Source organism: Rhincodon typus, chromosome 9 (assembly GCF_021869965.1).
Source record: "Rhincodon typus isolate 14 chromosome 9, sRhiTyp1.1, whole genome shotgun sequence".
NCBI lineage: Eukaryota > Metazoa > Chordata > Chondrichthyes > Orectolobiformes > Rhincodontidae > Rhincodon > Rhincodon typus.
This window is the reverse complement of record NC_063340.1, coordinates 76,644,009-76,667,232: the sequence shown is the minus strand read 5'-3', so window position 1 is coordinate 76,667,232 and position 23,224 is coordinate 76,644,009. Positions and strand designations below refer to the sequence as shown.

The window sequence follows — 23,224 nt, the reverse complement described above, 5'->3', positions numbered from 1 at the left end:
GGGGTACAATTCTGTTGTTAATGTGGGGGGTAAGATTCTGTTTGTAATGGGGGTACGATTCTGTTGTTAATGGGGGGGTAAGATTCTGTTTGTCTGGAGATACGATTCTGTTGTCAATGGTGGGGGGTAAGATTCTGTTTGTAACAGGGGTACAATTCTGTTGTTAATGTGGGGGGTAAGATTCTGTTTGTAATGGGGGTACGATTCTGTTGTTAATGGGGGGGTAAGATTCTGTTTGTCTGGAGATACGATTCTGTTGTCAATGGTGGGGGGTAAGATTCTGTTTGTAACAGGGGTACAATTCTGTTGTTAATGTGGGGGTTAAGATTCTGCTTGTAACGGGGGTACGATTCTATTGTTAATGGGGGGGTAAGATTCTGTTGTTAATTGGGGGGTACGATTCTGTTGTTAATGGTGGGGTAAGATTCTGTTGTTAATGGTAGGATGGGTAAGATTCTGGTATTAACAGGGAAAAAGATTCTGTGGCATTGAGAGAATAGGATGACAGTGATTGGAGTGGATCAGAACATGGAGCTGGAGGGGAAATCCTGCAACCCACCGGCAGCTGTGAAAGGGCACATGGGGGGAGTTAGATTGTCTGAATGTTCTTTGCTCATGCACCTGATGCATTTAAAATTGGGATTATCTGTGTGGCATGGACCACTTTGAAAAGCATAATTTCTTGAGAGTGCCTAATCAAATATTCCTACCCAGGCCCCATTCCACACTTCAGTTTCTGTCACATTTCCAACTGAAAACAACGTTGACTACATCTGGAACACTACCATGTCGGCTTCTTGACATCATGCAAAGTGTGTTATTGAAATGAATGGCCCAATTCTGACCTCTGTAGTTGTGTCCACTGATTCCATAGGCCGAGTCTCCGTTAGGAATGAAGCCCTTACCCTCAGGGCACATGGCAGCAAATTCAGCTGTGGAATGAAATAGAAACGTTACATAAGAATAAAGCCGAGGGTTTGATGGAAGAGAACGTTCTTGTATATGTAAGCAATCCAAATATCCAAATGAAGGAGAAATAAAAAGAGCGAACGTTGGAAAATGCAGCAGGTCTGGGAGCACACGTGGAGAGAGATACAGAGTTAACGTTTCAAGTCTGGTATGACTCTTCATCAAAACTGATGAAGGAGATGTTTGTGATCTGCACTGGAAGGGTAAGCAGTTCGAAGCACAATCATAGCTCGCTCAGACATTTGACAAACTTCGCTTTACCCTCCTCAATGCAAACCTTGTCGCTCTCCAAAACTATATGCTCCACACATTGGCTTTGCAAAAACAACCTACGACAGCATATATTTATTTAGCAATTTTAATGTAACAAAATGTCCCAATGTGCTTCATGGGAAAAATGATAAAACAAAGTAGCATTTAGAGGGTCAACTTGTGTTGTAAAACCCCACCCAGAGCCATATAAAAATATGTTCCCCAAGCAATTTGTGGGCTTTTGTAATTTCTATGCAATACAGTTTTCGGGAATCAGTGAGCCTTGGGTCAATGCTGGCTTTACTCAATCCCACTGTAACAACAATTGGGTAAGTGGAGCTGTGTCCATAAAAAGATCAGCCATGATCATCTATTTCTGATGTTCTTATGTTCTGACTGTAGGAAAGAAGCCACCTAAAATACCGCTGTGTACAGAGTGATGCTCACCAGCAAAGTAGCTGGTGGAGTCTCTGTCCCTGAAACTCCTGGGTCGCCTCACAAGTTCCCAGGATACAAAGGCCATACTGTGTCTCTTTTCAATGGTTGAGCCAGCCAAGACAAGCAGAACTGAGACAGACAGACCGATAGCCCCCGTTAGGAATAATATGCCATATTAAGTCAAACAAGTGATCCAACCTCATTTTATACGATGAGACAAACTCATTCTAACACAGGGTCAGGTCAATGGAGTGTGAACAGTGCTAAGTGCGGGCTTTGTTATCGCACCCTGCCCTCCAAACACACTCAGCTCCACGGACTCATCACAGAGAGAGGCCACCACTTCATTTTGAGAGTGACCACAGCAACTTGTCTCGTCAAACATATAAACAACCCTCAGTGGGGCGGGGGGGCAGCATTCCAAAGTTTAACGCTCTGGCATCTAACTCCTATCCCCATCAAATCCGCAGGCGAAAACATTACAGCCAACTCTTTCTCTAGGAACAAACTTACGAGTGCCAAACATCGGACACGGGAACACTTCACAGTTATCACCCCAGCCTGCTCCCAGGGTGCAGCAACATTCTTGCTTGGTGACGTTGGAAGTCAGGACATTGTCACAGAAGTGGGCATCATTTAGATTGTAGTAGCATTCCCTTTTCCCTTCCGCCTGTACGAGCACTGGAGAAAGAAAGCACAACATTCCATCAAGCTTTGGCATGAATACAATTCAACAACATACTATTCAGAGTGTCCTATATCCATAGAACCGCACCCCCCACCCCCCAGCCTGTAGCTGTCCTGTTCAAGTGAAGTCCCCATTGAGTTGTGCAACACTTCCCAAATCAACAGGTGATCCTGAATATCAGCAAGTGTTGCACAATTTCTCGTGTCTATGATCCAAGGAAATGGAACCATTTTGAACCATTCAGTGAAATTATGAAGTTATTCAAAAGCTGCCACAGTGACAACACATCCCTTATATTCTTCAGGTCTCTCTATATTTAATTACTGCAAATTCTCTTTGATTGGTTTCAGCCAATACATTACAGGTGTCCTTCCTTAAGGTCATTTTACGCTATATACGTTTATCTTCAGGACTACGAGTGAAATCTCTCAAAGATTGTGAGCATTGGGCCTACTCAAATAAGTGACCATGGCACGGCCAATGTTGGTGGGATGGGTGAGTGAGAAGCGATGAGGCGCTGTGCGCAGAACATCTTCAGGATCATCTCAAGGCTGTTAGAGCTCAACAGTGACTGAACAGATGTATTTAGTTGTTGAGGCTTAAGACAGGGTTAGACCAAAAACCAATTTTGGTTTTCACTTCCAAAAATACCGTTACCTGTGACCTCTGAGGAACTGACCCTCAGACAGTCTGATGGCATATTCTGAAGGGCGCTGTAGGCACTTCTCCATTTGGTCTGCCAGACCCAAATTCCCTGATCAGAAATGTGCCTCATCTACGGGCACTAGGAGGAGTGCCTGTGTGACTTGGGGAGGTTGGGCCCCCAAAACTGGTATTTTCCCAAAGGGAGTCCCGGGCAGGGAAAAAAAACAAAGCTGAGCTGAAATATCTGGATCTAACAGTACTGGTTGCCTGGACGTGCCCTCAACACTGAATTCCAACCATCACTGCCAGTCACTAATGGGCAGAACTTCTGTGGCTGTGGCAAGCTCAAGGAATTTTCAGGCACCACTGGTTGTACACTGTCTATGGCACGATGAAACTGTGGTGGACTCATGAGGAACAAAACCAGGCCGTTTGGCCCTGCAATGGCTGTGCTGGTTCTTTGAAAGACCTACCCAATTAATCCCCTCGCCCATTATCCTGGAATCTTTCTATTTCACACATATCCCCTTTTGTAAAATTACTGTCGAATCTGATTCCAACAACTGTTCAGACAATCATTCTAGATTAGACCACTACGACAGCAGTTCAGAGGTTCAAAGATTGATGCTTTTTTTAAAAATTTATTCTTTCACAGGATTGGAGTGGTTTTGGCAAGGCCAGTATTTGTAACCGGTCTCTTATTTTCCTATCAAGGGCAGTTAAGCATCAACCATATTGCTGTGGATTTGCAATAGACCAGACCAGGAAAGGATGGCAGATTTACTTCCCTAAAGGCTGTTAGTGAATCAGACAGGTTTTCAATGACAATTGTTATACAGTCATATTCATTAAATGAACTTTAATTCCACCCGCATTTGGATTTGAACTTATGACCCACAACTGGGATTACCAGCCCTGTGATATTACCACAGTGCCACCATATCTCCTACCAGGAATGGAACAACACTGCTCAGTCATTCTGTTTTTCTTCTTCTGTCTTTCAAATGTTGAAGTTTAACATGCCTATTGGCATTAGTAATTGCTTTAGGTCAGGCCTTCAATCAAAAACTCCCTTATATATTCATTTATTAAAATATTTTGTTTTCTAACGCAGCGCAGCCAAACAAAGCTTGAAGGTCAGTTTGCAATGTCCTTTACAAACAGAGGTAACTGGACAGTGACCAGGAATGGGAATCCCACCTGATTTTCTCCACGCTCTAACCAAGGTCTCCCGTGGTCAGCTGCAGCATTCCTACTGCCACTCCACGATTAACTGACTCAGCACTATCAAACCCAAGAGCCGACAGCCCCGTCCCAAATCAGTCTCTAGACCCACTGGCCAGTAAGAGCTGGTCAAAAGCAGAACAAGGCAACTGCACCAATCCTCAAAACTCTGCTGGTTCATTTGGGACACTCCACAGTCTGTCTATCTGTCTACCTCTGCAATAGCCTGATTACCATCACCCATAGGCAAATAAAAACTTGATTCCAGTAAAAAAAATGGCAGTTAGCTTAGTATGGAAACATCCCTTGTTTTTCTTATTCTGTCCCTTCTCGGAATGTTATTGCCAATAAATTGCTGTATTGCAGGAATGACTTATTTAACTTTATAGAGTGCTGTTCTCATATTCCGAGAAAGCAAAGGAAAACTGTAGAGCATGTTACTGCAGTAGTAACTTTCAGTCAAATTCTTTCAGTAATCAAACCAGACTTTGTAGAATCTCTCATTGACGGATTTTGTGATTGGCATGTTTAAAAACTGCAATTCTTCTGATGTATTGATTAAACAGACCACCACATCACTGACATTCACAACCCAACATAATTTCTCACTGTAAGAGAATAGGAGATTTTGTGATATTGCTACATTGCCAATTTGACAATCTTAAAACAAAGGGAGTGAAACCACCTCAAAGGGATGCAGCAGAACTAGGGACAGGTGCTGACTGAATCTTGGAAAGTGTGGGTAGCCTTTGACCTGCCTGTGAATATTATTGTTAGGTCAGAGAGACAATTCCTATTAACTCTCAACAGGAGTTAACTAGGTTTGGAAAGTCGGCTACAGCTTTATATTTGCCAAGCAATCTACCTCGGCAGCCTGCGCACTGCTAACCCCCAACTCTCCAAAGCATTTCCAAGAATGGAATCGGGAAAATAACTAACTCACACGCTGAGAGTGTGCCAAAAGAGACTCTTCTTAATCCCCGAAAGGAAAGGTGACCATTTGAAAAAGGGGAACATCAGACAACTCTTAACAACTTGCAGGGTTACCTGTCACTCCTCAGCTTTCCCAGGAAAGAAAGGTTTGCATTTGTGTAGCACCATCTGAAAGTGCTTCATTGCGAACGAAGGAAGCATGGTTGAAGTGTAGTCGCAATTGTAATACAGGGAATGCACTGGCGATTTTGGCACAGCAAGCTCCCATAAACAGCAATTCAGCAACAACCAGATTATCTGTTTGTTCATGTTTTATAATTGAGAAATAACTCGTGTGTCCTTCAACAAAATGAAGACCTGGATCTTTAATATCCACAGAAAAGACATGGTTATGTAACAATATGCAACAGCCGACACAGCTTTAGTAACACAGACTCAACATGCACAGGTTTGAGAGTTATTTCGCAACCAGGATTTTTAATATGAAAGCCAGAGATATATTTTTTTCATATTGTTAATTGAGCTAGGCTTAAATCTCAAGCCTTGCTCAATGCTGCTGTTGGGGGGGGCGTGGGCGATGGCTTCTTGCCAACTGGCAGAGGAGCTGCTGAGAGATGGGCACTGACACCTTCAGGCAAAACTCACAAGATCAAATGCCAATCATACTGCAGGGAGGCACCAGTGGGCCTTCATCTGGAATAAGGACCCCGGTGGGGTCAGATGTCCCACCCACTGAGAGTTGCGAAACAGTCAGAGACTGGCAGTAACAAGGTGGAGGCCAAGACAGCTGTTGGAGGGGCACTCAGGATCAATAGGTGTCATATTTGTGTGTGCGTGCGTGTGTGTGTGCGTGCGTGCGTGTGTGTGTGTGAGTGAGTGAGGGAGAGTGTGTGTGTGTGTGTGTGTGTGTGAGTGAGAGAGAGTGTGTGTGTGTGTGAGTGAGAGACAGAGAGAGTGTGTGTGTGTGTGTGTGTGTGAGTGAGAGAGAGTGGGTGTGTGTGTGTGTGTGTGAGTGAGAGATTGTGTGTGTGTGAGTGAGAGTGTGTGTGTGTGTGTGTGAGTGAGACAGAGAGTGTGTGTGTGTGTGTGTGTGTGTGAGAGAGAGAGTGTGTGTGTGTGTGGGTGAGTGAGAGAGAGTGTGTGTGTGTGTGTGTGTGTGAGTGACAGAGAGAGTGTGTGTGTATGTGTCTGTCTGTCTGTCTGTGTGTGTATCTGTGTGTCTATCTGTCTGTGTCTGTGTGTGTGTATGCGTGTGAGAGAGAGTGTGTGTGTGTGCGTGTGAGAGAGAGAGTGTGTGTGTGTGTGTTTGTGTGTGTGTGAGACAGAGTGTGTGTGTGTGTGTGAGTGTGTGTGTGTGTGTGTGTGTGAGTATGTGTGTGAGAGTGTGCGTGTGTATCTGTCTGTCTGCTTGTGTGTTTGTGTGGGGGTGAGTGAGTGTGTGCATGTGAATGAGTGTGCGCACGTATGTGTGTCTGTGTGTGTGTGTGTGTGTGTGTGTGTGTGAGAGAGAGACTGTGTGTTGGGGGAGAGTGGGTGGGATGAATTCTAATTGGGGGTCATGGGGGTTGACAAGAGGGTTGAAAACCAGGACAAGAAGAGGGATCTCTCACTGGACAACTCCCTGCCCTCCGGACCCTCAATCAAGCGCTGACTGCCTTTGGTCAAGAGATTATCTGTTCAACATCCCCCCTATGCCTCTCGATGTACCCCTTCTGACAGGCTGTCCACATAGCTTCACGCCCCCTTCTCCATGACCATAAGATATAGGAACGGAGGTGGACCATTCAGCCCATTGAGACTGCTCTGTCATTCAATCATGCCAGTACCTTGCCCCCAACACCATGGGCTCTTATCTTATTTAGCAGCATCCTGTGTGGCACCTTTACAAAGGCCTTCTGGAAATCTAAATAGATCACGTCTACTGGTTCTCCTTTGTCTAACTTGCTCATTACGTCCTCAAAGAATTCTAGCAGATTTGTCAGACATGACCTCCCCCTGACGAAGTCATGCTGACTCAGGCCTATTTTATCATGCACTTCTGAGTACCCCGCAATCTTATCCTTAATAACAGACTCTAAAATCTTACCAACAACTGAGGCCAGGCAAACTGCTTTATAATTTCCTGTCTTCTGCCTCTCTTATTTCTCAAATAGGGCTGTTACATTAGCCATTTTCCAGTCCTCTGGGAAACCACCACCGCCCCCCCCCCCCCCCCCCTCCCCCGAGTCCAGTGATTCCTGAAAGATCGCTAATGCATCTACAATCTCCTCAATTATATTTACCCATTGGCAAATCCAGAATTGCCTGTTCCCTAGTGGGCTCTACCACAAGTTGCTCAAAAAAAGTCTTACACATTCCACAAATTCCTTTTCATGGGATCTGTTACTAATCTGATTTTTCCAGTCCACCTGCATGTTGAAGTCCCCCATGATTATTGTAATAGTGCCTTTTCTATCTCCTGACTTATCTTCTGCCCCACATCCTGACTACTGCCAGGAGACCTGTACACAATCCCCATCAGAGTCTGTTTTCCTTTGTGGTTCCTTAAGTTACAACGTTTAAAAGACATTAGGGTAAGTTCATGAATAGGAAAGGTTTGGAGGGATACGGGCCAAGCACAGGCAGGTGGGACTAGTTCCATCTGGGAACATGGTTGGTGTGCACTCGTTAGGCTGAAGGGTCTGTTTCCGCTCTATGACTCTAGAACTCTACCCACACAGATTCTACGCGTTCCAACTCGATTTCACTTTTTGCTATCGATTTAATTTCATGTCTCACTAACAAGGCAATGCCTCCCCCTCTGCCTGTCCCTTCAATAGGATGTATATCCTTGGATACTTAGTTCCCAGCCCTGATCCCCTTGCAGCCATGTCTCTGTGAAACTCACAACATTGTACAAGTCAATTTCATTTGGCTGTACCAACTCATTGACCTAATTCCAGCGACAGGTTCACTTGGTGCTGGGTTAATCCCTACAGTGGCAGCGGAGCCCTTACAGACCCTTAAAAGGCCTGCTAAAGATCTCAACTGACAGTGGGAGACAGGTCATGGACCTTCCTACGCAGACAGGTCCATGCCCCCCGCCCAGTTAAGTGACATTCCTGACTCTGTGCACTGGGAGCTACGGATTCTGGTCTATGGAGTGGGATAAACTCGTACAAAGAAATGAAACATTGGCACGCATTAATAATTAAGGTCAGATCAGGAGAGGAAATTTGAAATAATGGCGCTAAATATGGTTGGTTTTGATGGTTACAGCCATCCACAGAACTGGTGTGACTGGGTCGCTGGAGCTCAACATCGCCAAAGACGGTGGAGAGAATCTTTAGGTCTCTCTTCAATTGGCAAAACACAAGCTGTCCAGGAGGGCTTTTAGCATGCCTACGCTTTACATTAGGAGGCCACAGACACACTACTCAGCTAACAGGGAGGGTTCATTCATTGAGATGAAAGTAAGATGATGCTGAACTATGTGTAAAAATGCACCTTAAGAAAAGGTGGCAAAAATCAAACATTTTTGGAGAGAGCAGGCTTCTGTACAGGAACTGAACTCAACACTGTCAGAGTTTTATTCTCCACAAGATGGGCTTTGCTGCAGCTTTATCTGAGACAGGTCCCTGTCCCATTGTGACTATATATTTCCATACTTCATATCCGAGACTACTGGATTTAAGTTTTCATTCAAAAACAAACTGAATTGCCGAACATGATCCCAAAATATTAATAAAAATCCAATGGAATAGGAAGGAATTTCACTTATTCAATCACTTTAAGTAGTGGCTTCAGTGTCAGTCTTTATCTGGGGATTTTTTTTTCATTTCTACATTGTTTTTCAAGCTGTCAGCTTTTTTGGGTCTGTGTCAGCCTTTTTCAATCCAGTGGGTTGGCATGTACACAGCTCCAGGGAGACGTAAACCAGAATGTAAACTGACCATCAGCAAATCTCATCAAAGCTGTGGCTGCCAACCCCACAGAGTAATCTCAACTACAGAGAGGTTTTACACTCTGATCAGACGAGATGATAAACAGCATCTTTCAGTTTATTTGCTCGGTTTAAGATCGTGAAGATTGAAATGGAGACTTTATCAGAGGAGAATCCCTCGCTTACCAGCTATGACTTGTGTTCAAAGGAAAGAGAGTATCAGAGTGTCACACAAGGTAAAGTTGAATAGAATGGGCCCACATTGTCTGCAGTTTAGACAAATGTGAAGTGATCCCATTGAATTTTTTTAAAGCTCTTTAGTGCTAAGCAGGGTAGAGGCTGTGTGATTGTTGCTCTTGGCTAGAGAGCCTAGAACTATCTCAAGGTGTCAGCCATTTGGGATTACAAAAAAAAACGTTTTCACTCGAAGGAATCTTCCAAATTCAACGTAAGACTAAAAACACAGCTCTAAATAAAGAGGTCCATGCCAATGCCACTGCTCAAAACCATCAAATAAGTCAAATTCCTTCTTATTCCATTGGACTGTTATTAACATTTTGAGAAGGAATTCAGCAACTCAGTTTGTTTTTTAATGAAAACTTTAAACTCAGTAGTCTCAGGTATGACATCTGGAAATATATAGTTGCAATGGGAAGGCGGTGAGAAATGGACATGTCTCAGAGAAAGTTCTAGCAAAGACAAAAAGCCCACCTTGTGCATGGTGAGAATAAAACTCTGAGGGTGTTGAATTCCTTTTCTTTAATCTGTGCATGGGTTGTGGACACTGCTGTGCAGGAAAGCATTTATTGACTGTCCCGAGCTGCCCTGGAGAAAGTGGTGGTGAGCTGCCTCCTTGCATACTACAGTCCTTGGGGTGTCTGACGAAGAGTCATCTAGACTCGAAACATTAGCTTGCTCTCCCTCCATGGATGCTGCCTGACCTGCTGTGATTTCCAGCATTAGTTTTCAGACTAAGAATCAAGCCCTGAATTATAAACAGGAAGTTTGGTACCCTGGATTAGGCTGAGTACAAATAAGTTGCTGCTGGGAAAGCTCAGAAGGTCTGGCAGCATCTGTGAAGGAAAAAACAGAGTTAACGTTTCGGGTCCGGTGACCCTTCCTCAGAACTGGAAGGGTCACCAGACCCGAAACACTAACTCTGTTTTTCCCTTCACAGATGTTGCTAGACCTGCTGAGCTTTTCCAGCAACTTTTGTTTTAGTTCCTGTTCTTTCGCAGTTCTTTTGGTTTTTACAAAAAAATTGCTGTGTCATCAACAAGCTCACTACTGGTCCTGACATTGATGTAAACTCTGTGATTTATATATTTGAATATCATTTATTGTATGTTTGGGATTCTGATTTTTCAGTTAGTAACCACCAGGTTTTCTGTGTGCCTGAAGTTAATAATTATCTTGTAAGTATTTCTGAAACCATTGCGCTTTCTTTAGAATTAATGGGTTTTTTTTGTGTACGTTAGTTGGGTATTACCACTGAACAAGCTCCAGTTTAGAAAGTCAGGAGAGTTTTTTTTAAGCTTAAGGAAAACACCCATAACTTAGAGAAAAAGGGATTTTTTTTAAGTTTAACTTTGAGTTTTAGGGCCTATCTGTGATGTCATTGAAGTAGGATGGTCGTGTAAACCAGTGCTCTTGAGAAGGGAAGGATATATAGTGGACTGGCTTAACTTAGAATGAAGAGGCTTTGTTAGTTCCAGACCAGAAGTGTTAGGATAAAACTGTAAAGAGTGTTACTTAAAGCAAAGTGCAGAAAAGCTCAAGTGCGCAATAGCCGCAAGAAGAAGGTATTTGTGGTTCCAATCTAAAGGGTGAAGTCAGAAGTGAGTTAAATCTGTTGTATTGTTAGGTACAGACACTGTGGTATGAGTATTATAGTGAGTGGTGTTTTGGGTCCTGTACCAGGGATATGTTTTCAGTAATATACAAATGCTGGTTGGTGTCTTCTCAATATATGAAGGAGGATTTTGGGAAATTTTGATATTATACATTTAAAGTCTGTTTAAAAACCTTCAAGTCAGTATTATAAGGAGATGGTTTGGGTTTATTCTACTTTATCTTCATTCCTTTTGTTAATAAGAAGCTTCTGGTGTTTTTCTTTTGTTATCTGCAGCATCGTGTGCTTATATTATAGTGAGAGACAAATCAATATGTGATCTATCAAGCCAGGTTCCTATCCGGGATCTGACTTGCCCGGTAAGTACATCAGCTGGGATCACAATAACATTTTCCATCTGTGGATGATGCTGGTGTTTTTTTATTGCAATATCTGGGCGTTCTAACTGGGCAAACTTCCATCATTAGGCACAGGTGCTTTAAGAATGATACAGTCGCAACTTTCCACCAAGCAGTTACAGAGTATGCAGGAACTACACTCGCATGTCAAACTTCGGAATGTGTTTGGAATACGCGTCACAGAGAACGCCTCGATTTGTTCCGTGAAATGTGCAGCTCGTGTAACACAATACCTCAGTATTCATAGCAGACATTGCACAAATTATCAGTGGCTGAAATTCATATCTGCAGCCCTGCCCCTAGAGCTCCCTTTGATTCTCGACTTATTTAGCGGCATTAGTTGGAACACCTGTACTCATGTAGATACAATCACTGTTGTGGAATCTAACCGAGTGAAACACAATCCACACTAGGTTTACTCAAGGAAGGACTGGAATCCGAACCGCTCAATCTTTCTCCATTACGATATGAGCTTTAAATGAGTAATCTCTCTTCCAAAAGTCATTTTAACTTAACCAAAGGTTTGAGCAGAATTGTTTTGACAAAGCCGCGGGTGTAATTTTATACTGCTCCACCAGCAGATCTGAAGATGGGATGGATTTGTAAAATAGTGTTTGTGTCCTGCCAGCTGCCTCCAACATATCTCCCATTCTGCAAGGGTGGGTATGCGGCGGGGGGTGGGCGGGGGGGAGCTGGCGGCTTCAGGCTCTCCCTCAGACTTTTAAGGGGCCAGTTAACTAAAGTACCTCCTTATTCTGACTGCTGTTTTACCCACAGCAAGTGGGTAGCCTACCAGTTTCAACTGTGCGGACTGGGTGTTGGGCAAGGGAACAGAGATCACAAGTACATCCTTCAGGGGTCTCTTTCACCCAGTAGAGGCAACACCCGCCAAAGCTACAGAGTGATGTGCCCATTAGCACACCACCCCCACCCCTCTGGTACTTCTCAAACCCTGGCTCCGCACAGACTCCTTCCTGGGGTCGTTCAGCCAGGTCCCACTGATACCCCAGACCTCCCAAACGTCCGGCCTCCATTAGCTCCTCAGTGGGATGGGGGAGTGGTGGTGGTTGTCAGTTAGCTCAGTTGACTGGACGGCCGCTTTGCGAAATAGAGTGACGCCAACAGTGTGTGTTCAATTTCTCAACCTCACCCTCGGGTTAAAACGCCACCAAGTCATATCTCCCTCTCTCTCTAATGAGGCAGCGAGCCTGTGGTGCCCTGGGACAATGGTGTCTTTGCCTCACTTTAACCCCTATCTCCCTGCGCCCCCTCAGGGGGCAGGCTACTTAGCCAACTAACCCCCACGCCCCACCCAACATTAAATGGCTGTGGGGCAGCCAACGTCAACAGGAGTTGTGTTCCCTGTCAACATGACGGGGCGTCATAGAAATGTGTTTCACAGAACAACAGAATCTACTCTCTTCCAATTTACTTGAAACGATGCAAAGAGGGATTTTCATGGGCAGTAAGGGGGGCTGAGTTTACAGAAAATGTCATGTGCCATTCATCGCTAGGGGAGAGGGACAGGAAAGTGGAAGCTGTGATGTATCATCTGAAATCCTTAAAGAATGCCAAATCCTTATCAGCTGACAGAGATTACATTTGCAAGAATGGGCTATTCAATTCAGAATGTCATTTGGGTTGAGAAGGGAGCAAAACCTGAAGCTTTTCCACTGCTGCTGTGAAACAAGAGCTTTGGTGTGTGAGAAAGGTTAGCAATACCCTTCACACTAATGCAAAGTGATACTGCTGTCGCTCTCAAAGGTATACTTCAGAAATGTGTGTATACTGGAATAGTTTACTGTTACTGCAAAAGGTGGCTCAGTGCCAACAACAACAGAAGTAAATTCCGTCCTCCAGACTTTCAAACCAACTCTAAGGTATCTATCCATAACAATATTTCAGATATTATTAAGTGCTGTGAAACTATATATTAGAATCTGAGCTAGGTGTTAACATGTGGAACCCAGGTCCAAGAAAGAAATTCCTTCCAAATGTTCCCTTTTTGCATTTACCCATTCCATATCCCAAGAATTATAACACAAAGAAGATAAGGTTACATTGTTTGAATGGAGCTCAGGGATTTTTCTTGCCATACCTGAAGGCTCAGGGGAGCGGCACTCCCCGGTCATTGGGTCAAATTCCTGGACATCATCCGGACAGATGCAAAGGAATGAGCCATCGACGTTCTCACAGACAGCTTCACCACAAACCCCGCTGATCGCTTCACATTCGTTTACATCTGGAAGTGAGAACAGGGGCAACATTACATGAGTGAAGGAACAGCCCACACGCAGTGCCTTCTCCATACTTCTCCAGCGGATGTTTCCACCGCCACACATGGCCGAGTAACTCAAGTTTGTACTGATTCAGGGTGAAATTTGGGCTGCGGAGTCTGGCCCTTTCTGAGAACATCGCAACTTACACTCCAGATCCAGCCCAAAATGAGGAAGTGGGGAGGAAGTTTGCAAACTAACCTGTTCAAAACAAGTTCCTGGTTCTTTCTGTAAGAGTAGTATTTCCCAGATGGGATGAGCGTTTGGATTCAAAGTTAAGATTACAAAGAGTAGTTGCTGAGTAGGTAAAAATCTCCATGAGAGAGTCAGAAGGCCTTGGATGGACAAGTCTTCATTTTTCCAGGCACCAAAATCACGATGGCTCAGTGGTTAGCACTGCTGCCTCACAGCACCAGGGACCCAAGTTCGATTCCACTCTTGAGCAACTGTCTGTGTGGAGTTTGCACATTCTCCCCGTGTCTGCGTGGGTTTCCTCCAGGTGCTCTGGCTTCCTCCCACAGGCTGAAGATGTACAGGCTAGGTCGGATTGGTCATGCTAAATTGGCCATAGGATCCAGGGATGTTCAGGCTAGGTGGATTAGCTGTGGGAAATGTAGTGTTACAGGAAGGTAAGGAGGGCTGGGTCTGGGTGGGCTGCTCTTTGGAGGTAGTGTGTGAACATGATGGGCCGAATGGCCTGCTCCCACACTGTAGTGATTCTATGAATGAACTAAATACTGATCCAACATGTGTCTCTTTAGGTTAAACACATACTAGCACCAAAATTTGGTCCTAGTATATTCTTATCTGGGATGAAATAAATAGTACCATCTGCATCAAGGTCACACCTCCATAAACTGCACGTCATTGAAATGCTTTGCAGTAAATATGGACTTCAATCTAATCACAAAATGGACTGGTGGGTTTTACATACCTTTTGCCAGGTGTGCTATGGGGGGAGAGTCACATAAAATTGGGCTCAACATCTTCCCACCCATCCTTGAGCTCATGGCTATAATGGATGGGCAAGTTAATGTTAGGGTTCAAGTTTAGCAGCTCAATCATCATTGGTACATTAAATTCTGTCTGAGGCTTGTCACAAAGAACTTGGGGGCATCGGGCAATGGATCATGTTGTGACCCTGTCAGTACCCAGCACCCCCGCATTGAAACAAACAGCTGACGAAATTCCAAGTGGATCTTACTTGGATTGCATTCTTTAATCACTTGCATTCCGAACCTTATCCTCAACTATTTTCACCGCAAGCTAGGGATAGTCCTTAGCATAGCTTTCAGGTCCAGCATTACAACTATCTGATTAACTTGATCCGACATAAGAATAATTTGCTACTTTACACGTTGCTTATTGAGCAGAACTTTCTACAGTGAAGAATATAAAATATTTTAAAATTAAAGACACGGGTGATGCCAAACTGAAGCAAAAGTCAATCCTGACACAAAAGAATTACACCCAATTGTTTGTGTTCCATGTTTTCGAAGCCAACTCAAAGATAGATTTAAAACTACCCAATCAATGAGTTCTAAGTGGAGGTATGTGGGTTCATCCACTTTGGATTCACGGTGACTCAGTGGTTAGCACTGCTGCCTCACAGCACCAGGGACCTGGGTTCAATTCCACCCTCGGGTAACTGTCAGTGTGGAGTTTGCACATTCTCCCCGTGTCTGCGTGGGTTTCCTCCGGGTGCTCCGGTTTCCTTCCACAGTCCAAAGATGTGCAGGTTAGGTGGATTGGCCAAGGGAAATTGCCCATAGAGTTCAGGGATGTGTAGATTGAGTGGGTTATAGGGGGATGGGACTGGGTGGAATGCTCCAAGGGTCGGTGCGGACTTGTTGGGCCGAAGGGCCTGTTTCCACACTGTAGGGATTAAGTGATCTATGATCTACGAAATGATCCAAAATGCCAAACCAGAATATTTACAGGGATTTGTTTGGCTATGTTCTGTTGGGAGTGGCAGTCGGGGACTATGGGGAACAGACAGGACAGTGGGATTGAGACCACAATCAGAACTACCATTATCTTACTGAATGGCCCAGCAGGATTGAAGGGCTGAAAGGCTGACTCCTGCTCCTAAGTTTGACATCCCTTTGTTCCTAACTTGGTGCACAGGTGAACAAAAAGCAAATTGGTGGATGTGTTGCTGTTTATCTCAGTGGGGTTGCAATCTCAAGGTGAGGAAGTCTTGCCACACTTGGCCAAATTCTTAGTCAGGCCCAAACTGGAGAGAGAAAAAGAAAGAACTGCAGACGCTAGAAATCTGAAACAAAAGCAGAAATAGTCGGAGAAACTCAGCAGATCTGGCAGCATCTGTGGAGAGAAAGCAGGGTCAATGTCTCGGGTCTAGCGACCTTGTGTACTGAACCTCAGGAAAGGTACACTCGCCTTGGAAGAGGCAGCAAGGATTCACCGGGTGTAGCAGTTACATGATGACGCAAGGTCACATCAAATTTAGAAGTTTGCTGGGCAGGACCTAATCAATATATTTAAAATGGTTAAGGGATTTCAGAAGGAAATGTGTAGCAAAACTATTCCCTTTGATGGAGAATTCCAGATGAGGGGACAAGTTCAATATGCGAGTTTGACTGAAAAGTGGGATATGGTTTTCCACACAAACAGCCTCAGAATTTTCTCCATTGGGATGCTGCAGATGCTGGGCCAATGACAATTTCCAAAACTGACGTCAACAGAATTTTGTAAAAGGAGGGCTTTGAAAGATAAGAAACAAGGGCAGGTGCACTAACTTCAGGTATTTCTTTGTAATGATCCAATGCAGAGATGGAACACACTAGATGGCTTGAATAGCCTGCCATATTCACACCTGAGGATGATGTGGATGCTAAATAGGACCCACTTAGGATAAGGGAAGATCCACTATGTCCCTACGAGGCTGTGCATTAGTTCAGCCCACTGGTACAACAATTTGCTCACCTTTAGCAACATGATCAAAGGGATAGTAAGAACTGCCGATGCTGGAGTCTGAGACAACACAGTGTGGAGCTGGAGGAACACAGCAGGCCAGGCGTTTCGGATCGGGACCCTTCTTCAGAAATTTCCTCCAGCTCCACACTTTGTTATCCATGATCAAAGTGGTGTTGTCTTTGTACACTCTTGTGGGATTTTTTTTTAAAATTTCACACACCCACAATTTCCCACGCGTGAATGAAAACATAGCCGGACCATCTGAGGGGGTTCACCAGGTTGGGAGAGGTGGCAACTTCATAAGAGGGAAGGGAAGACAGGAAAAATAACCCCTTGCTGGCAGCATACTCCAACACCCAGGAAATGGTTGCTTCCTGTCCCGTCATTCAGGTTATGTTGCACTGTGTGGTGGGTGGGAAAATACAAAAAACGTTTATTGCCCAAATGGGAATGAAGGTACTATTGCCAGAAACTGCTGAGCCCAAAAAGTTGCACTGCTGTTTATTCCATTTAAATCCATTCCAGCGTCTATTTTCTTTAAAGATTAATATTGCTCAAGAGGCCATATATTTGTAAAACCAGCAACTATCAGCAGGAGTTTGCAAGGATTTAGAATTATCGGTTTAAGCTCCACTATCCTGAGTTTACTAACTGAGCAATAAATAAGCTGTACTGAGCACTTTGCTGAAGGTTGAGAATCCTCAGCAGTCAATCTTGCATGGTTTCTGATGTGTGTATGTTACATATCACACAGAGACCGATAGAGTTTGGTTCCACTTTAGGTAGTCTACCTAGCTGAAGTTGGGGGAGGGGATAGAGTTTAGCCCAGAAGACCTGCAGAAAGCTAAGTTAAAACAGAAGTAACCCATGAACTAATAGGGTCATCAGATGTCAGAGCAGAAGTAGACCATTCAGCCCATCAGATCTGCTCCACCACTCAATGACATCATGGCTCATCTGATAATCCTCAACTCTCACCTTCCTGTGTTTTCCCATAATCCTTGATTCTCTTACTGATTAAAAATCTGTCTATACCAGCTAAAAGGTATTTAATGACCCAGCCTCTACGGTCCTCTGTGGTAAAGAATTCCACAGATTCCACTACCCGCTGAGAGAAGAAATTCCTCCTCATCTTAGTTTTAAATGGACAATTCTGAGATTATTCCTTCTGGTCCTCAACTCTCCCACAAGGGGAGAAACCTCTCCACATCCACCCCATCAAGCGCCTTAAGAACGTCATATATTTCAATTGCTTTCAATAAGTTTAATTTGTTACAATGCTATCAATAAAGGAACAAAGATTCAGTACTTAAAGGATGGAAACAGCAGTTACTACGATACTAATACTAAGCATGCACCTAATGAAACATTAATACCAATAATTTCAATTTAAGCAATAAAATAGTTAAAACACATTATTGCAACCGACATAAATCTTTGCTGCACTCAGCTCTACTTTTCATGTAGAAACACCTCTTTCACATTATGGGGAACATTTCTGCATTGCTCTCATTTGCCTAAATAAATGCCTTTCTCCACCCAGAAATGGAGATGTTTTATGCAGAGATTTACAACAAGTAGAGCAGCTGTGTAAAATGTCTCTCCTCTCTGTGGGCATCTTCAGTCGGTTTGCAGGCTTCCAGCAGGTGACTCTGTCTAGTTTTTTTGTCCTTTCCAGCCAAATTCCTTGCCTCAGATCAGCGTGTTCATGGGCGAAGAGGTCCTCTCTCAGTGCCCGCTGTGCCAGGCTGGGCACAAAGTACAAGCTACTACAGTGGAACCTCCATGCTTTAAATGTGTTTGATGACGTGTGTACCAATCCATCATCCTGACTAAGGGAACGAGGTGTTGCAGTTTGTGTACTGACACACAGACTGGGAAATGATGGACAGCCTGTTACACTATGTTTCAGAATGAAATTGGAGCACTGGGATTTCTCACTTGAGATATACAGAGCCTGACAGAATGAAGAACACTGGCCAGTGAAAGCAATTTTCAAAGAAAAAAACTAGTCTGCAAAACAGGCCAAATGTCTACAGAGTTTTTTTTGCTTAAGGAGGTATTTTATCTAACTCCAAGCAGAGTGTGTGTATCGAGCACCAGACAGTATTTCCGGCAGCAGATACTCTGTGGTCAACTAGTACTCCGCTCCAGATTCAAATTTTATCCTTACAGATTTACGTTTTCACTCCTCTTGTTTTTTTTACAAATAAACTCTGCTTTCACGTTTGATTAATCCTGCTTTATAGATGTCAGGAAATAAATTCCATTTGACGAACTATGGCTGCAGCTGCAGCAAAATACAAATTATTGCCGACTTTACGTTTAATAAGCAGGTTCTTTTTCTCTTCAAGTATTCAATTACTGTGGTTTTAAGATGGCTTATTAGATTGCAGCACTTCCAACAAGTGTTTCCAATCTCCCTCGCCAAGTCCAATATCTCTCCTCAAAATCTTCTCCTTTTCACATTTGTTCAGCTTCAAGCCTCCTGGAAACCAAGGATTGGATCTCAAACCTGGATGGCGGGAGGCAGGCTGGTTGGAAGAGGGAGCTACAAATGGCTCTCTATCAGACAGGGCAATCTGTCACATTAATGCTTATCTAATGCTCCCTATTGAGACGAGGATGGGATCAGTCTCTGTAGTGATACCTTTCACAATCAGGAATCGGGGAGGTGATGGCCTAGTGGTATTATTGCTGGACTGTTAATCCAGAGACCTAGATAATGTTCTGGGGACCTGGGTTCGAATCTCACCATGGCAGATGATGGAATTTGATTCAATGAATATCTGGAATTAAGAATCTAATGATGACTATGAATCTACTGTCAATTGTCGGAAAAACCCATCTGGTTCACCACTGTCCTTTACGGAAGGAAACTGCCATCCTTACCTACATGTGACTCCAGACCCACAGCAATGTGGTTGACTCTGGGCAATTAGGGATGGGCAATAAATATTGCTTAGCCAGCGATGCCCTCATCCCATTAATGAATTAAAAAAATCTGATAAGGCCTAATCAGTGGGATGACTGAGGGGAGGCAGTGGCCTCGTGATATTATCAGTGGACTGTTAATCCTGAGATCCAGGTTCAAATCCCACCATGGTACATGATGGAATATGAATTCAATATAGATCTGGGATGAAGAGTCCAATGACGACTATGAATCTGTTGCCAACTGTTCGAAAAACCCATCTGGTTCACTAGTGTCCTTTAGGAAAGGAAATCTGCAATCCCGAACTGGTCTGGCTTCCGTATGACTCCAGAACCGCAGACGAGGGCAATAAGTGTTGGCCACCCAGTGACTCCCACAGGCCGTGAACAAACTACGAGTATCTGTCTCTTCGGCCTCCCTGGAAACAGCTTCCAAAAAAAAGGATGACCCCAGTGAAGTGGGTCACAGTCAACAGAAGTTCCATTGCAGAAAAACTCTGGCTGGATATTCCGCGCCCACCGCCCACCACCACCACACCACTCCCCCCACTCCCCGCACCCCCCCCACCCCCCGCCAGCTGACATAAAGCAAATAGATAAGAAGGGAAGCTAATTCAACACATGAGTGGGAATCGAATAGAAGTTAATTGAATGGTTCTTGTAGGAAATAAGTTGAGAGGAGATTTGTGTGTAATACAATTTCTGGTAGGACCTTATGGCCTATTTACTGTAAGTTGAAGGTGAAAGCAGAGTACCATGGATTATAAACGGAGTTATTTGCTAGTTGCAGCTTAGTATTAAACTCATAAGAATGGATCCAGTGTTCTCACTACAAACTGTGATAGACCCTGTTGCAGTTGTGATTTGTCTGGAATGCAAAATGCTTTACTTCCCTTAATGTTTTAAGTTATTTAGTATTTACATTGGTGATAAATTAATTTCAGCCATTCGGGTTTGCAGTGTTGGCTGCAGCAAAGTATGAAAAGTGTACAGCATTACATGGACCACGCTCTCTCCCATCTCACCGGAGCCCTGTGGATAGAAATGACCGAGAAAAATGCAAGCCTAGTACCTTCTCTCAGACTGTGATGCTGTTCTCTGCGCTCCAGTCCTGTGACCACACTTAACCAGACACTATCCATCCACAGGGCCTCACTGTTATTCCTGGAATGTGCTTCACTCCTGCTTCAGGTTGTCTGAACAAGGGGCTGTGGTTCAGCCTTTGAAGCATTACTTGGCAACGAACAGAAACTCACCCACACACCCTTGCCCCTCCAGTAGATCCTGGAAGCCCCGGTCACAGAGACAGCGGAAGGACCCAGCTGTGTTTTCACAGAATCCATGGCTGCCGCACACTGTGCTGTTTGCACATTCGTCAACATCTGCAAACAAGATGTTACAACACTCAGGCTGGCTCCAGAAAATATATTTTAAAAAAATTATACACCTTACTGTGAATGACAGGATCTACTCAAGGTAAACTGTTCAGAGAGAGTCAAATTCTGCAATCAGCTGTTCGGACTGATTGTCATGTGAAGGGTTCAGAATAAAAACCAGACCTGAAATTAAATTTGTAAGGTTAAAATAATTATAGATATTTCTAACTAACGTTGAATGCGATGGACTGTGGTTTCTGCAAATATTATTATACAGTGCAATAGTGTACCTGATCAACTAACAAATCTGCTCTGTTTGAATAGGGTAGACAATGGGAGCTATGGGGCCACAGAGGAAAATGAAATGGCTCAGGGAGAAATTGATTGATATTTAATGAATAACTTAACACATTTGTAAATGTAATTTTATCTATTTCCTTTTATGCATAAAGTGCCTCTGGGAGGGATCGGGGTTTATGAAATGATGAGATAATAAAAGCTCCATCAACATAAAATGCGGAAAAATCTCTAAGGGGCACAGCAGAAATATTTTGTCAAGTGGTTAGGAGGTATAAGTAAGCCCCTTTTTTAGTAAGCCCAAGATTTTCTCTTTCTGAGGTGCCACATGGCAATGAGGAACAAAGTCTTGTAAGGTATAGCCGTGCATACAGACGTACTGCTCTCTTCCACTGCACGCCATTCAACAATGTCCCAAAACATTCACGGAAAGAGCAGCCCATTGTCTATCCTTCCTGCTGCAGGGGTTGCTCTCACCAAAGTGTCTGGCCACATCTTTACTACGACTGCTGGTTAATAATCAAAGAAAGGAATGTGGAAAATTTAACATGAACGTGCCAAATGAGAGCTCCATCACACCAACTCAGAAACTTTTTGCTTGCTCTTAAAAAGCAATAAGCTCCTGTCAACAGTCTCTGCCATTCACTTGGGGATGACCACCATTTGTTAGCAAAACCAAACTCAACAAAACTCCAATTCAAGCTTGTTCTGGCCTGTGTGCTTGTTCCACTTTTCTACCATTGCTCTGTTTCAGTTAGTGTTATACTTCAGTGCATTGTCTGTCCCGAGGTACTGAATGCAATGCAGTCTGCAATTAAACTCTTTCACTAATAATGCTGTCAAAAAGGCTAATTGTAGAATGGTGAGGTTGTACAGCACATCAGAGTGAATGTACTGCTCCACATTTATGATACCACCCCCCCACACTCAGCTGTGCGACCACAAGGAAGCGCAAAGGTGAAGCTAAGCATCTTGACAAAAGAAGGGGGGCTGAGAGTAGTCAGAGTTCTTTCAGGTCAAGAAACTGCCTTTAGTCATAGGGCAGTTGTGTGTCTGAGCAGTCCCAGGAGAATGTTGCATCAAGAGAACAAAGGCAGAGGCATGAGAAACCATCAAAGTGGCTGACAAAGAAGATTGTCTGGAAAATATAACGGTGGGAGGGCATGCGATCTTAAACATAAAACGCACAAGGAGATCTGGCTCGTTTCAGCAGTGAAACAGTGTCACGTTGCAATGGCACTTTCACTGACATGAATTATAACTCTCAAGTGAGGCTTTCACACATCATCTTTCTTCTTTGCTGTGAAGTGGCTCCAGTGTCTCAGCAAGATTAGAAGTGGAGATGTAAACAGGGTCAAGGGTGGATCAAATGGATCTCCAGATGCTGCCCAAGACACATCTGCTGGCTCCTGACCCCTGACCTGCAGGTCATGAGGCCACAGAGTCTGCTTGGGCGCAATGAGAGAATTCATAAGTGTGAACCGCAATGGGACAGCAAGAGGGTGCCCCGGGAGCAGAGGGAGCTCGGCAGTGTAAACACTTTATCCTGCAGCACAAGGCTGAACAACAGCAGGATTGTGGGGGGATAAGGAAAAAAACAGATGAATGATCACTCGGTGTCAGCTGAGGGGCATGTTTGGCGATGACACCCGTGGCCTTAAGCACAAATTCTAAGCTGATGCTTCTTTGCAGTTCCAAGGGGATTTCTGCAGCCCTGTTATAAATGCTGTTCTTCAGGTGAGATGTTAAACTTAGGCCTTTGTCTGCCTTCTCAGGTGGAGATAAGAGATCTGTCTATTCATCTGTGGGGTATGGGTGTCCCTGGCTAGGCCAGAATATATTAGCCATCCCCTGGTTGGCCTTGAGAAGGTGGCAGGCTGTGCCCGATAGAAGGTGGTGGTGAGCTGTGCCCTTGAGAAGATGGTAAGCTGTGCCCTTGAGAAGATGGTGTGGGCTGTGCCCTTGAGAAGATGGTGGTGAGCTGTGCCCTAGTGAAAGTGGTGGTGAGCTGTGCCCTTGAGAAGGTGATGGTGAGCTGTGCCCTTGAGAAGCTGGTGGTGGGCTGTGCCCTTGAGAAGCTGGT

At 44.2% G+C, this 23,224-nt stretch overlaps 1 protein-coding gene across 1 annotated transcript in view; it reads right to left on the bottom strand.

Annotated features, from left to right (window-relative positions):
* ltbp1 (latent transforming growth factor beta binding protein 1) overlaps positions 1-23,224 on the bottom strand; it is a 294,397-nt gene that overhangs the window by 16,443 nt on the left and 254,730 nt on the right. The window contains exons 23-26 of the mRNA XM_048601362.1: positions 20,725-20,850; positions 13,420-13,563; positions 2,173-2,340; positions 846-932 (exon numbers count right to left, since the gene is read on the bottom strand). Coding sequence (XP_048457319.1) covers positions 846-932; positions 2,173-2,340; positions 13,420-13,563; positions 20,725-20,850 — 525 coding nt within the window. The remainder of the gene's footprint in view (positions 1-845; positions 933-2,172; positions 2,341-13,419; positions 13,564-20,724; positions 20,851-23,224) is intronic.